The sequence below is a fragment of the Lutra lutra genome, chromosome 6 (assembly GCF_902655055.1).
Source record: "Lutra lutra chromosome 6, mLutLut1.2, whole genome shotgun sequence".
Classification (NCBI taxonomy): Eukaryota; Metazoa; Chordata; class Mammalia; order Carnivora; family Mustelidae; genus Lutra; species Lutra lutra.
This window is the reverse complement of record NC_062283.1, coordinates 70,094,590-70,111,242: the sequence shown is the minus strand read 5'-3', so window position 1 is coordinate 70,111,242 and position 16,653 is coordinate 70,094,590. Positions and strand designations below refer to the sequence as shown.

Here is a 16,653-nt window from a genome sequence, read left to right as displayed (position 1 = left end):
CCTGGTCATTTAGGTGCCAACTTTTTGGCAGACTGAATTAAAATTCTAAATAGTCAAAAAATAGTGAAGCAGACAAACGTGCAGAATAAGATGTAGAAAGTTTAACAGGGAATATAATCAAACTCTGGTAATTTAGAGAGCAACAAGCAATTCTGGGCCATGATAGAAATTCAATTTTAGCAAAAGAGAAATTCTCATTCTGTTATCTATAGTGAATGTAAATCCTGAAGGTAAGGAATGGAAAGAGATAGGGAAGTCACTAAAAATCTTGATTGTTGAGATGTGACTGGACAAAAAGGGCAGAGAGAAGAAACAGACTGGCAGGCAGAATTGGCATATTTGCAAAGGATAGAAATAATAAAACAGTCCCTTCAAGGGAAGCCTAAACTTAATTACTTTTTTAATAAGTGAGAATGTGTTTAATAATAGGTTACTGCTCTACAGGCTGGTGGGTGTATTTAGCAAAGCAGTGAGATGTCTGTCTTGACTGTTATTACTGGAGATACCTAAGAAGGTAAAAAAGTCATTGGAAAGACTTTTTTGAAAGGAAAAAAAAAGCCAGGAGATGGTGGGTATTAGGATTACAGGGAGCAATAATACCATGCTTATCTTATGGTCCTACTGACCTAATGGGGTAGAGAGAGGATAGAGAGAGATTAGTAACATATCTGGGCATCTAGTAAAAATATCCCAGTGACTTCATCCCAACATTTTTGTAAACATCACCTCATCAGTCCCAGAGAGTCCTACAGGAAACAAATCTAAATGCTCCTCTGCTGTTCTAAACATAGCCAGTCAGCCGGCATATGTCTCGTCTGTAAATACCCTGTCTTGCTTGGAAGTCTTTATTTTAATATTTCCCTCTTAAAGAAAGGGTTGCTGAGCACATGGTAGCTTTGTTCAGGATCTCTGCCTTAAGGTCTGACCTGCAGGCTTTCTTGTCAGTTTTAAACAAAAATAAACAAACAAAACACCCTCCTTCCCACTGTCTCTTTTAAGTTCTTTATGCAATAAGGAGATGTACTAATTGCTGAAATCTTGCCAGGGTCAAGTTACTAAATATTGCTCTAAGTACTCTAAACCAATGAAGTAGGTAGCTAATGATTTTCCTTTGACGTACGGTGCCAGAGTTAATAAAAAGAATTTATCTGCCTCGTGTAAAAGGTTTTTTCCAAATAACTTAACAAGAGGAAAGAAAATTAAATTCACATATGGGTAGAACTTTTCCAAATATGTTGTTTAATGATTAAAGGTATGAAAGTGAAGCTGCTGATAATAAGGGCAGCTATATTTTTATTGTAGATTTAAGATTTGACATTTTCTCAACTTTCCTTTAGCCTAATTTCTTTAAGCCTTTTCAGGAACGTCCTAATTTCCTCAATAATCTGGGCCCCTGGACTATTTGAAGTCAAATATCTTATTTCATCTTATCACCTTTTGATGTTGTTGATTGCTATCATCATATACAGAAAACTGTTCTTATGGGTGTTTCAATGGCTCTTAGTCCATGTTGACTATAATCCTAACAGCAGGACACTTCCAAAGATATTTAGCACTTAGGCATTAAGTAAGGTTGGCATCTGATTTCTATGGGGTAGGTATTTTATAACACTACGTGACTATCCATGTGGTTTGCAGTGGACTTTCATGATGTTTGAATGACAAAGAGGAACACGAAATAATGGCCAAGAGGCTGAGTCTGTCGCTCCGCCATCTTGTCCTTCCACAGTGTGGGAAGGTCAGCAAACAAATGTGCACCTCGTAAGATAGAGCAAGGCCAGTGGTTCACAGGCTCTTACAATAAAATAAGCTTTGAAGTTCAGGCGTATCATTAAATTCCACTGGCAAAAAATAGCTACAGTGGTGTCTCCCTCAGTCCTTTGAAATTGTTTCTTTTCCCCATATTTCCATTTAAATTCATTCCAAAGAAACCCAACCTAGGTGTACATCAGGACTAAGGGCAGAAGGTTGGCAGCACAGCCAACCTCACCTTTCTTAGTGACACACATTTGGATGCTTCTTGTTGGAAGAATGATGCAGACAAAGGAAGGGTCACCCTCTGTTGACTGAAATTTTTCTGATTTGTGAAATAATCATTTTGAAAGAGCAGTAATTCCCAAGTAAACCACTAAACAGTAATATTTCTAATCATAAATTTTTCATCCAGGTAATAACACTCAGCAATTGGAAAACAGTGATCACCAAGAAACAATCCCCATAATATACATTTATATATTTATGCTTATATTGTGCATTTGTCCCTTTTGATTACCTAGAATTTTGTGAAATGTTTCAGAAGCTCTGCTGTTAGGTTTCAGCAAGAATTCTTCTACTTTTCTATGTAAAAAGGTCAGTCTTTAAATAGAGAAAGACAAAATAATGTGAGCTTAATTGTGAGGAAGGCTGGTTACCCTCTGGCTGCCCATTTTTCTGCTGTCACTCTGGCCCCAAGCATGAGTGTCCAGAGTCTATGCCTTTCAAGGACTTCTTTAGGGCACACTGCCCACCTACTTGGCTCCTCACAGAGCACAGCAGCTCTGCCCTCCCATTGGGGAGGGTGAATATGGGGACACGGTCTGGGTTTAATTATAGCTATGTGACCTTGGGCAAATTACTTAACCCCCCTGTGCCTCAGTTTCCCCAACTGTTAAATAGGGATAATACTAGTATCTACTTAATAGAGGAATGAGTTAATGTATGTATATAGGTTAGAACAGTACCTGGCACATAGTATGTTCTCTGTGTTAATAACAACAATAATAATCACTGTTATTATATTTCATGTCATTTTCACTCTCCCTCAACTCAACTTTGTCATCAAAACTTGCCAGACCTATCCATTCCCTATCGGCCTTATGAGGTCATAAGCATGCTAGTTTACTTATTTGCTAAGTAGTACTAATGTGACGTGACCCAGGGAGACAGACAGCTGAGGGGGACCAGCCACACTAATTCACACTCAGTGCGCTCCTGCCTTGGGGTCCTTGTTCTCACTGTTCTCTTTTCCCTGAATGTTTTTCCTCAGATATCCATGTGTTGAATTTTCTCACTTAGCTCAGGTCTCTACTTGCAATTTGCCTCATTAGAAAGGACTTTGCTGACATTTCCTCCGAAGTAGCAACCCCCTTCCACCTGCACCATTATTTTCTTGCCCCCTTTTGCTGCCACTCATCGCCACGCAACACAAACTTAGTTGGCTGCTAGTTTATTGTCTGTCTCCCCTCATTAGAATGTAAACTCCAAAGAAGAACAACTTTGCTTTGTTCATTGTTGTCTCATCAATACTTGGAACCCAGCTGGGATGTGTTAAGCATCCAAGGAATATCTTAATAGATGATTAAATCATTGTCTTCCATAGTAATGTTTTTCTCCCCTACTAGACTACAGTAGCCTCAAAGACAAGAAGCATATCTTGTTTATCTTTGCATTCCCTGGTGGTCCTCATAAATGTTTGCTGAACTACTGTATATGGTTGGTGGTGTTATAATTCTTATACAGCCTGTATATTAGAGATATTGAAAATCAAATAGATACCAGTGTAACTTTTACACTTTTTTTCACAGATGAAGATGGCAGTGCAATCTGTTTGAATTCAGGTGATGTGATGTCAATAGCCTTAATGGAAACCAAGAACCAAGAAGGGTTAAACTATATGGTACTTGCTACAGGATGTAGCCAGGGTGAAGAAAATTCTGAGGGTCCTCTAGGCTCCGAGGAATCTGAATCTTGTGGTCTGAGGAAAGAAGAGAAGGAACCACATGTGGACAAAGCTCTCTGCCAAGAAAAACAAGTGGCTTACTGCCCTCCTGGCAAGCCCGGAGGCCTGAACTATGCCCGTCTCACTCACAGTGGATATAGAGCTGGGTCTGATTAATAGCTCTGTTTGGGAAATGCAGAGTTGAGATAAACCCTCCCATTAAGCAGTTACTGAAAGAAAACTCTAGTAGGATGATAGATGTGATGGTAGTCTATGATCCAAATTAACACTGGAAAGTTCCTGAATTCCTGAATTCTTGGTTTGAAGAGCCATTTGATTTCAGTTGTGACAATCCCCATAACAACTGCTTAACCTTCAGCAGAATTCCCAAGTAAACCACTAAACATTTGGAAAGCTTAGGAAGACCCAAGACTCTGGAAGGGAAACTGCCCCACCCCCACCCAGGCTCCTTAGTCCATTGCCCACCCTTCAGTCTGGGCTGTGCCAGAAGCATCTTGGTTAGATGGTGAGAGACAAAATAGCTATATACAGAAGGAACCAGAACTTAGGACATGGAAATCATTTGGAATGCTATTACTGCAATAAAATACTGTCTTTAATGATGACCCTAAAGTATTTTGTATTTTGGAAGCTTGGAAGAGCAGCTTCAATCATACTGAAAATAGGACCATGAAGAGAGCTCTAAGTCCTAAAGTTTAGCATTCCACAAACTTTGGGTTATGTAAAAATCGCTCTGTGACTTGTGTGCTGCAATGGAAATTAGCTAATATAAAGGTCATTTTCATTTGCCTTATCTGTCTTATACATGAAATACTTAAGATTACATTTAGTATCAATTCTCCTTAAAACTAAATATAGAAGATGATATGATGCTAATTTAAGCTCTCTGATGTTTAGCATCTACATGAAATAATAGATATCTAAATGGGATCTATTAAAAGTTTTCTTCGAAGAAACCCTCTGATATAAAGCCAATGATGTTTTTGTAGTCACTCATTTAAACCTGATTGCCTCAGTTGCTCTAAGAGCAATGCTAATGAAAGCATTCTGTATGTTATTAGTTGCAGTAGACAGGATGTTTGCTAGGTATAGAAAATACCTTGATTATACAGTTATCTAAAAACTACTCCTGGAAGAGGATCACGTATCCATTGGTACCGGGGATAATTTGGTTCATTTTTTAACTTGCTTATTGCCTGAGAGGTTGCATTGACGGTTGGCTGCCTGGTGAGGGACCCAGGCAAATCAAATGTGTGAGTTCTGTGCGGGACAGCCCCCAAGAAAGGTCCAGGACCTGTGGCCTCTGCTACATCTGTGATTCCATGGAACGAGGTGAGATATTTTCTCTCTGATCTTCTGAGGTTCTAATGGGCATTTATCATTCTTTTTGATAGCCCAGCGTATGACGTCCCTTGCCATGCTGGGGAATTCCTCCACCTTTATTTCCTGGGTGGGAGCTACATTCCATTTGCTTCCCCCAAGACCTCTTGCAGCAAGAAGGCAGGCATGTGACCCCCACCACTCAGACACACCTACCACAGGCTTCTAATGGGCTAGGACAGTCCTGAAATTCTGGAGGCCCTTGAAATTATGGAGAGCATATGCTAAGGGTGGCAATAATTTATTTTACCATTATCAGTTTCTTCCCTGTGTCAAACCCACTTTTATCCTCAGAATGGCCTTCAGGAATGTATCTAATGGCTACCTAAAATTTCTTAGGGTGGATATGCTATGGTTTACTGCTCCCTTGTAGATGCACCTATTCTTTCATTCTCTCATTCAGTAAATATTTTTTGAGTGCTTGCCATATAGCAAGCATTGTTACAGGCACTAGGAATGGAGTAATAAAGTCTCTTCCTTGGTGGAGGTTACATTCTAGCATTCCAAGTGGGGGAAAAGGCATAATAAACAAGCAAAAATATATATGATAATACACTAAAAGTATCTTACACTATGATGGAGTGGAACTTATTCCAGAGATACAAGGATGTTTCAATATACACAAATCAGTCAATGTGATATGCAACATTAACAAAATGGAGGATAAAAATCACATAAGGATATGAATAGATGCACAAAAACTATCTGACAAAAGTCAACATCCATTCATGGTAAAAACTCACAACAGAGTGAGTATAGAGGGAATGGACCTCAACATAATAAAGGTCACTTATAACCAGCCCACAGTTAACATCATACCCAGTGGTGAAAAGCCAAAAGCTTTTCCTCTAAGATCAGGAACAAGACAAGAATGTCCATTCCTACCACTTCTGTTCAACATCGTGTTGGATGTCTTAGCCAGAGCAATTAGGCAAACAAACAAACAAACAAACAAAAAACAAAAAAACCAAAAACAAAAAAACACCTAAATTGGAAAGGAATGAGTAAAACTGTCACTGTTTGCGGATGACATGATATTATATATAGAAAACACTAAACACTCCATCAAAATACTGTTAGAACAAATAAACAAATTCAACAATGTTGCAGGATACAAAAATCAATACACAAAAATCTGTTATGTTTTTTTACATTAATAACAAACTACTAGAGAAATTAAGTAAATCTCACTTATAATTGCTCAAGGAGATTAAGATAACTAGGTGTAAATTCAGCTAAGGAGGTGAAAGACCTATATATTTTAAACTACAAGGCATTAATGAAACTGAAGAAGACACAAATAAATGAAAAGATATTCTGTACCTATGGATTGGGATAATTAATATTGTTAAAATATCCATACTACCTGAAGCAATATATAGATTCAAAGCAATCCCTATCAAAATTTTAATGGTATTTTTCACAGAAATGGAATAAACAATTCTAAAATTTGTACGAAGCCACAGAACCCCAAATAGCCAAAGAAATCTTGAAAAAGACAAATCTGGAAGCATCATGCTTCTTGATTTCAAACTATATTACAAAGCTACAGAAATTAAAACAGTATGGTATTGGCATAAAAACATGTAGAGCAACAGAACAGAACAGAGAGCCACACATATATGGTTGATTAACTGATGACTAAGAAGCTGAGAACATACAATAGAGAAAGGACAGTATCTTCAATAATTGGCACTGGGAAAATTGGACAGCAACATGGAAAAGAATGGAACTGGACATCAACTACCTTTAGTCATATATAAAAATAAGCAAAGGTGGAGTAGAGACTTGAATATAAGTCTTGAAACCATAAAGTTCCTAGAAGAACATATAGGTAGTAAGCTTATTGACGTAAGTCCCATTGATAAATTTTTTTTTAATATGATGCCAAAGCAGAAGCAACAAAAGCAAAAATAAGCAAATGGAACTACATGAAACTATAAAACTTCTGCACAACAAAGGAAACAAATGAAATGAAAAGACAACATACTGAATGGGAGAAAATAATTGCAAATCATATATCTGATAAGGGGCTAATATCTAAAATATATAAAGAACACATACAACTCAATAACTAGAAAAAAACTGATTAAAAAAAAGGGCAGAAGTGGGGTGCCTAGGTGCCTCAGTCAAAGCATCCAGCTCTTGATTTCAGTTCAAGTCATAATCTCAGAGTTGTGAGATCAAGCCCTGCCTCAGGCTCCACTCAGCCAGCAGTCTACTTGGGATTCTCTCTCCCTCCTCTTGCTCATTCATTCTTTCTCTCTCTCTCTCAAATACATAAATAAATCTTTAAAAATAGGGCAGATGAATTTGCAAAAACATGTTTGAAGTTGGAGGGAATAATGCTAAGCAAAATAAGTCAGAGAAAGACAAATACCATATGATTTCACTTATACGTGGAATTTAAGAAACAAAACAAGTAAGCAAAGGGGGAAAAAGAAAAAGAGAGAAAGAGAGACAAATCAAGAAACAGACTCTTAATTATAGAGAACAAACTAACTGATGGTTACCAGCGGGGAGGAGAAGGGAGGGAGATGGGTGGACTAGGTGGTGGGGATTAAGGAGAGCATTTGTTGTGATGAGAACCTGGGTCATGTATGGAATTGTTGAGTCACTGTATTGTACACCTGAAACTAATATAACACTGTATGTTAACTCACTGGAATTAAAATAAAAACTTTTTCTAAAAAATGTGCAGAAAATCAGAATAGACTTTTTTTTTCAAAGACTACAGATGGCCAAAAGGTACATGAAAAGATGGAAAATCATTACTCATCAGGGTAATGAAACTCAAAACCACAATGAGATATCACTTCACACCGGTTAGAATGGCCATTATCAAAAGACAAGAGCTAACAAGTGTTGGCAAAGATGTGGAAGAAAAGGAACTCTTGTGCACTGTTAATAGGAATATGAATTATTACAACTCCTATGGAAAAGGGCATGAAGTTTCCACAAAAAATTAAAAATAGAACTACCATATGATCCAGCAATTTCTCTTGTGGGTATTTATCAAAAGAAAAAAATTTTTGAAGAGGTATATGCACCCCTTTGTTCAGGGGAGCCTTATTTACAATAGCCAATATATAAAAGACCTGAATGTCCATCAACGGATGAATGGATAAAAAATTTGTGGTATGTATATCCAATGGGCTATTTATTCATCCATAAAAAGAATGAAATTTTGCTATTTATGACACCATGGATTGACCTCAAGGGCATTATGCTAAGTGAAACAAGTCAGACAGAAAAAGACAAATATTGTATGGCCTCTCTTATATGTGAACTCTAAAAAAGAATAATAGATAGAGAGAAAGAGATTGAGAGAGAAAAATGCCAGACTTATAGATATGGAGAACAGATTGGTGTTTGCTGTGTTCAAGAGGTGGGGTTGGGGGAGCAGGAGAGATAGTGAACTATTTTATAGGAGAGGCTTAAAGAAATTGAATAATTTTTTTAAACAAAAACATAATTTTTCAAAAGAAAAAAGGAAATGAGGACCAAAAGGAAGCAAGTTTAGCAGTAAGCATTTTTTTTTAAAGGAAAAAAATTTTTTTAAGGAAAAGAAAAATCTAAGAGAAAAGAAAAATCTAAGAGACGATAAAATGGGGAATAAGTTTGATTTGAATAAAGATCTTGTACCATATTGAGGAGAGTCAAAAATGCAAATTAAAAATATAACATTGCATTTCAAAAGAACATTTCCTTGCAGATATTGTAGCTGACTGTATAGTCTACTTTTACCCTTTCTCTGAATGGCAAAGCAACAGAGAGGAATAGAATGAAGAAGCAGAAAATAACTGGGAGTGAAAAAAAAGAGAAGTCACATCAGGAGACCTACTCTCAGGGTCAATTATTATTATTCAATTACTTGATATACTTAAAAATGTCCTTTAAAAACATCTTTTTCTGTATTCAGTATATTCTTTTTGGGGTTTCATATTTGTCAATATTCTGATGCAGAGATTTTTGAATAATTTGACTCTAGACAATTTGAATAAAAGAATTTATTATAGTCTGTCAGATAGCTTTCCAGAATTACTGAGATGGTTGAATAGAAATCTGAGGGTGAAATTCCAGAATCTGTTTTCAAGTCTATACTGCAGAACCAGGCTGCCAAAGGAGCTGCTTCTCCTGCCATGATCTTGTCAAATCAGGAGGCTTCCCTTATTATGTATATAAATATAGGGCTGCCTCAGTCAGAGCTGGTAAATTAGCTATGGTTATTGGTCCTGGAACAGCACCACTGTGCTCCAATCAGGAAACCTTATGTGCAAAATTAGGAAGCTTCAGGGTCCCACATGATGCCACCTTTTCTAGTAGCTAGAAGCCATTTCTGCCAAATCAACAAGACTCAGAGATAAAGTTTGGCTGAAGAACTATGCTACCTTTGTTATAATACCTATTGATAAAATACATGCCCATCATCCCATTTATCTCAGTGCAAATTTCAAGTCTCATGTGATTGTGTCTGATATGGAACCTGAGTCAAACTTGGATCACCAGCTGAACATGAATTGGAGAAACGTTTGTTTTAGCTTTCTGCTCTCCACAGGAGAGGGAAGTCAAGACAGAACAAAATCAGAATAGATGTTCTGAGCAAAGCCTCCATAGCTGCAGTAGACCGCATTCTAACTTTTCCACATTTGTCTTTGAAAAGTTCATTTTTTTTGTCGTTATGCAGAGAATTACATATTTGGTCAATCTTTGAGCATAGTCTCCAAATCTAGAGTATTCCTCCTGTAAATAAGAACTTAAAAAATATCTACTCAATATACCTAAGTGACAAACATATATACGATATGTCAGAGGATGATGAATATTAATAGAAATAAGAATCAGGGGATGAGGCATAGCTAGAGACAGAGAGAGAGAGTGAGGACCATTGTTATTTTATGTTCAATAGCCAAGGAAGGTCACACCAATAAAGAGATATTTAGTGAAGACCTGATATGAATTAAAAAAAAGTAGTCATATGAATTTGTGGTAGAAGGAAAAGCAAGTTCAAAAGCCCTCTCTGAGATGGAAGTATACCTGGTCTGTGAAAGGAAGAGCACACGGTCAGGAGAAAATTGAAGGAGGGGAGCGTGGTAGTGTAGTTACATCATATGGGCCATTGTAGGCTCTTAGGAGGATGATGGGAAAACACCAGAGTTTTGAACAAACAAGAGATATGATGTGACTTGGGTTTTGAAAGGATCATTCCAGCTGTGTGGAGAGGAGCCTGAGAGTAGAGTGTGCTGAGGGAGAAGCAAGAACATCAACTAGAAGTTATTACAATCAACCAGGTAAGAGACGATGGTGGGTTGGCAGTGAAAGTGGTGAAACAGTGGCGGAACTGATGAAAGTGGTTGATTCTGAGGTTTTTTGGGGAGATTTCACTGACAAATTAAGTATGGGGTGTGAGAGAAGAAAGATTAAGATTTTAACCTGAGCAGTGGGAAGAATGGAAGTTATCACTTACTCAGATGCAGAAGACAGAGATGATTCATGTTGAGAGGCAGGGTGGCAAAGAAAGTTTCAGTTTGGGATATTAGTTTTTTTTTAAGTTTTTATTTATTTATTTGAGAGAGATGGAAAGGAAGCACGAGCAGGAGGAGGAGCAGAGGGAGAAGCTGACTCCTCGGTGAGTAAGGAGCCTGATGTGAGACTTGATCCCAGGACCCTGGGATCATGACCTGAGCCAAAGGCAGATGCTTAACTGGCTAAGCCACCCAGGCATCCTGGGATATTAGTTTTGAGATGGTTGTTAGATATCTTAGGGGAGACACTAAGTGTGCATTTGGAGAGGGAGGAAGGACCAGGCTTCAGGCTGAAGGGTTTTCCATATGGACAGAAGGCTGAGACTACCCATGAGATGGGCTCAGCTCAACCAGGTCTGCCTATAAATAACAGAGAACATCTAAGCATGACGCCAGAGTCACTCCATGTTTAGATATTAGGGAGCTAAGGAAACACTAGCAAAGACTGAGAAGGAGGGCTCAGAAAAGCAGTATGAAGACCGAGAGAGTAGAATCCTGGAAACCAAGTGAACAAGATGTTTGAAGAAGGATGGAATTACGAACTGTGTCAAATATGATTGATAGGCAAGGTAGCCATATACACCACTTTGCCCAGGATTGTCCCAGTTTATGCCTTTGTCCGGGATTACTACCATGCCCCTTTCACACTTAAAACTGATCTTGTTCAGACTATAAATTATATGGTCCCCTGTGGTGGACACCAAGGTGTGCTGTTTAGATCATCTCTCTAGAGCACCTGCTGTGGGGAGCATGGCTAATTGACATCTCCAGCTGCTGTATTTTCAGATCTACTATGACATTTATGCCAGGTTATGCTTCCCTTGGGCCATTTCCTTCCAATGACTGAATGCAAAGAGGTACTAGAAATGGGCCATTCCTTCCCGAGTGGATATTATTGGCTACTAACAGGCCATTTTGACTTGGAGGCTCCCTTTTGGTCTAGCTGAGACTTTCCCAGAATTGCACTGTAATCTGAGGCTCTTCCCCCCTAATTGTCCCTTCTCTCCTTAACAGGTGTCAGGTCAAGTGTAAACATCTGAAATTGCTGCCCTCCTCCTTCCCCTCCCCTAACCATTTCAAGACAAAGTCAACCATAACATTAAAACCCAGGGGTTTTATGACAATGGTTAGTGCCATCATTAAAGAGCTAAACGTTGTAGGGTTCATGACTTCAATCATATCTCCATTTAATTCACTGGAGCTCCTTCAGAAACTGCATGGATCCCAGAGAATGACTTGCATACCATGAGTTAAACCAAATAGAACTGTTATTCAGTTGCTCTGCCAGATGTAGTATCTTTACTAGAACATATTGGTACAGCTGCCAGTACACAGTATGTGTCTTGGCATCTGCTTATCAGAGAATCTTAACTGAGGTATCCCCCTATTGATGAGACAGATACAAGTAATACTGAGAACTGATCCTCGGTATCCTTAGACATACAGAGATAACCAATGGCTGTGACAAGTGTGTGTGTAGTGGAAGCTAAATTAGGGAGGATAAAAGGAAAATGGATACATAAATGGAGAGAGCAAGAAGATGACTCCTGTAAGGAATTTTGTCATTTAAAAGAAACAGAGAAGCAACTGGAGGGAGAGAGGTCAAAAGAGTTTGTTTTTGTTTTTTGTTTTTAAAGGCAGGAATATTGCAGGGTGTTTTATATTAGTGGGAATGACCCAGCAGAGCGGGCAAACTGATGATGCAGGAAGAGAGGCCAATTGTTGAAGTGATGTCTTGAGCACAAGGAGTGGGATACAAGTGCAGGAAAATGATATTTGACACTCACTGCATCCTACTAAAAGTGGAGAACCCCTCTCCACTCCTTTTAATAAGACGATTTTCTTTACCAAAGCAGGCTTCCAGAGAGTTTTTCTTTTAACTTTTAACCCAAACCTCAGCTCAACTTATATTTTTTTTAAATTGGTTTGCACATAATAAAATATAAAGCACTAATGCAATATTTTATCTGTGTTTTTCACAATAATTGGTGGTAACTCCTCAATGTATTTGGTATCCAGTTAAGGGGCTAAAGAATATTATATATCAGTGGTGAATGAGGCTTAGCTAGAGTTAGATTTTTTTGTAAACTATTCAGTCTTATTTATAATAACACCATTCCCTGGACATCAAATAACCAGATATCTCAAACACCAATGCTAGATGAAGGTATCAGTATTACCAAGTTTTTATTATTATTATTATTATTAACTACATGGTTTGGAACGGTTAAGTATAAAATTGTGACTAATTTTCCTTCTCATCATTTCTGATGAATACACATTCATTGTGGTTTTCCCTCAGGATATAAATCTGACATTTCCTGACTCTTCTTTTACTCTTTTAAAAAAGTGCAAGCAAAAAAATATTTTTAAGAATCTTTGAATGAGTATCATAAGCTATATTCCCTGTGTTTCTTAACAAAAGTCTGTTAATGCCTTTCTATCAGTTTCTGCGTATGGAAGAGAAATTGTCGGAAGTAAAAACAGGATTTCACACTTCACCAAGCAAGGTGGGATAACACTAATAATACAGAACTTTTCAGCAGTGTTTCCAAAGATATCAGAAACTTCCATTAAAAAAGAAGGTACAATATAAAAAAATGTCATATGATACTAGATGAAAAAGTATCCATTATTTTCTGGGATGCATTACATATTGGGTAAAATGTGGCAGATGAAGAAAAAAGAAATAAGATTGTACCTAGTGAAAATAAACAGCAACAACAACAAAGTATGTATTTTTGTTTTCCATCCCATTTCTTGATAGTGGTGTTATTGGCACAGGGCCAGTTATAGAGTTGCCAAAAATAAGGGCAAGCCTGTAGCAGTGAGAATTGGCCAGAGAAGAAACAAACTTATGACATCCCCATCAAATATAATTGTTGTTTTGAGCCATTGTGTGTGTAGAATTTTAAGATACGCTATTTGCTTCTCCTGAGTGAGAACTATTTTTATTTGAAGTATGCTAAAGAAATTTCCAAATTATAAGAGTATTTTACTAGTTGTAAATAGACATAGAGACCAAAGCATATACTCCATAAATAATGCTGGGTAAAAATTTCTGCCTAGTAACTTGGTCATCAGAGTCATGCAAATATTGATTAAGAATCAAAAAATTTTAACTCTTTAGTTTTGTTTCCCAAAAATTGAGTTTACCTTTAACTGAAATTTTCTAGCATGTATTAGTTACATATTGCATGTGTAATAATTACAGTGTTGATGGGAAATGGAACAGAAAAGGATAATTTGAACAAAGTCACGTCAGCCATTTGACACATTGGAAGATAAATAGAATCAGAGAGTCCTAGGAGTTTATAAGAACAAAACAAAGGAATAAGAAATATGCTGCTGTTGCTTTTCTAGGGGGAAATAAATGAATTCCAGTAAGGCAGTGGGAATTTGGACATCTTGTCTTTGTTCTAGAGGAGATTGGTACCATAAGAGTGCATCAGAAAACTCAGAGAGATAATATAACTTGAGATAGACATGACAGTATTGTGGAGACTTTTAGATTTTTCTCTCATTGAGTAAAAATTGTTTTTTAAAGTGAAAATTTCCAAACAAAGGGTAACATTTTACCAAAGCAATAATTATTCTAGTAAATTCAATATATTTATTTCTGTAAACAGTATGTTTCTCAAAACAGTAATTCTTTAGTAAAAATATTCTGCTCTTTCCCCCCGAAGAGAATCTGTCTCTCTTCTTAAAGTAGCTTGGATTAGCAGAATCACCTCTGGCGACTCTGCCAGAGTCCATGCTGCCTGAACTCCATGTTTCTGCTGGAGTGCAGGTCAAGGCTGCAAACAACTGGGAGCTGTTCCTGAAGGCTGCTTTGCCTTTTTAGGGTAAGAGGGTCTCTCTGTGTTTAGGATAACATGATTGACAGCTCCACTCCAGCTCCAATTAGCACCCTATAATTTATTAGCTTCTGCTTTCAGATTATGCGTTAACTTCACAAATATTTCAACCATGGAACCAGCAGCTATCAAGTGTCTCTTTCCTGATCCAGCCCTCTGGGGCTGGAGTGAAATATAAGGAAAGAGTGGTACAGTTGGTCTGTCAAGTGAGAATAATCATTTGTGTCTATGCCTGTCTGAGGGCACCATGTCTCTGATTTCCCTTTAGGCTTGCATCAGAGATAGAGAGAGAGAGAGGGAGGGAGAGAAAGAGATCTATAGATGGATTCTATTGTGAGGTACCATATTTATATTATTAGAGTTTCATTTATTCATGAAAGATGAGGGAAAGCTGGTGTTGAGAAATGTGAAATTTATGTTTGCTTAACCCCATTGCTTGTGTAAATGTCAAAACTTCAGTTATGTACATGCAACAAATCTAATAATGACACTGCCTTCAGGACATTTATTCCTTCATTCCAAATTTTAGGGTTATGTAATCGATAATGAATAATAATAAATCCTAAAAATCTTGCCAGGAAAGTGGAATATATGGAATATGGACTTTATTAAGTATGATCAAAATGTAAATTATTTGCAAGCATCTTGTCAACAGAATGTTAAGACAATTTTACAAAGGAATCCTATTTTTTTGGTTTCATTTAATTTTAAAGTCTTTTCAGATATCTTTCAATTTTCTTTTCATGCTTTGACATTGTAGGAATTACATTTAAAATGCAATTTATAGACATAGCATTTATATGAAAAGCAGTTTGTTTAAGTCTTTTTTTTTATCTCCTCCAACCCCAAAGTGATTAGTCCCTTAGTATTAAAAAAAAAAAATCCTGTTTATTTTGATAGAAAGGGTATGGGTGACCACACCTAAACCCAGGATTTATGATTCTGAGCAAATTGGAGGTTAAATTGATCTTAAGAGTTGTTTCCTCTGATAAAAAGGGCACAGAAAGAGCAGTACTTACACAGAAAGAGTGGCAAGAGAAGCTTCCCTTCAGGGGATTCAACTCCTAACCTCTACCACCTCTGCCTTCCTTCCCATCCAGGCTCAAATCAATCTTAAATCATTGCTAGAATTTGCCACACATTGAAATAGAACTTCAAAGGGGGAAATGAGACAGGATGGCAAGTCCTTTTAAACTAAAGGAGTAGAACAGATAGAGTTCCCTGAAGTTGGGTGACTGAGTTCTCAGCCAGAAGGCAATCGGTAGAAGGATTACTTGGTGGCGGAGAGCTGTCTCTCCCCTTTTCATCACCTCTCCCTCAGCTGAGGCCAAGCACACAGGGAACACTGCATGAGGAGGCCACCAGTGCCAGTGGGGATGAGTAGAGGAGAAGCTTATCTTTCTCTCAGGCCCCCCAAACAGATAGAACACATGTGAAAATGTCATGTTGGGCTTTCCCTGTGTCATCCTTCATTCCCTTGAATGTCCTTTTATCAACGATCAGGGCCTTCTCTAATCTGCACCATTTCATGGGTATTAACAAGACGGACATGGGAATTCATATTTTGCATGAATTTGGGGGAGGGGGCTAAAGCATGTCTGTTAGGATTTTTAATTCACCCAAGTTCTCTCCGATGCTTTTATGACACAGAATCATTACAGTTCTAGGACATCTTGCGTTTCTACTCGGGGAATGTCTAACATGGAGAGAAATGCTGTTATCCGAGTGTCCCGTGTGCCAGGTCGCTGGAGCCCGGCTTGGCAATCTGGATGGTCTGGTTAGGACTGGCCCAAAGGCCAGTTCCAGTGAATGAGTCTCCTCACCTGCAACCTGATATTCAGGTCAGATGCAGCTCAGGGGAGAGGCTTCGGGAGTCAGAACCTTGTGGCTGGGCAAATGCTCCCTGTGGGTTCTGAGCAGAGATCCTGAGAGTGCTAACACAGTGGAGCATGGGCACAGTGTCTCCCAGTGGGGACTGTCTGGAGACAATGTCCTGCAAAGAACACACCACATGCTTTCTTCTTCAATGGCATACTCAGCGGCAAATTCTCCAAAGCGAGCTGGGACTTAATGCATTTTATTTATGCTTGTATATACTAGTGATCCATGCCAATGGAACATGGATTAAAAAAAATCCACTGAGAAGTCCAGAGTTAATTTTAGTTATTGCTTC

General features: G+C 38.0%; 1 protein-coding gene across 2 annotated transcripts in view; it reads left to right on the top strand.

Annotated features, from left to right (window-relative positions):
* ROS1 (ROS proto-oncogene 1, receptor tyrosine kinase) overlaps positions 1 to 6,090 on the top strand; it is a 113,434-nt gene extending 107,344 nt beyond the window's left edge. For both annotated transcript variants that reach the window (XM_047734437.1, XM_047734436.1), the window contains exon 44: positions 3,564 to 6,090. In XM_047734437.1, coding sequence (XP_047590393.1) covers positions 3,564 to 3,874 — 311 coding nt within the window. In that variant the 3' untranslated portion in view covers positions 3,875 to 6,090. The remainder of the gene's footprint in view (positions 1 to 3,563) is intronic.
* Positions 6,091 to 16,653: the final 10,563 nt, after the last annotated feature.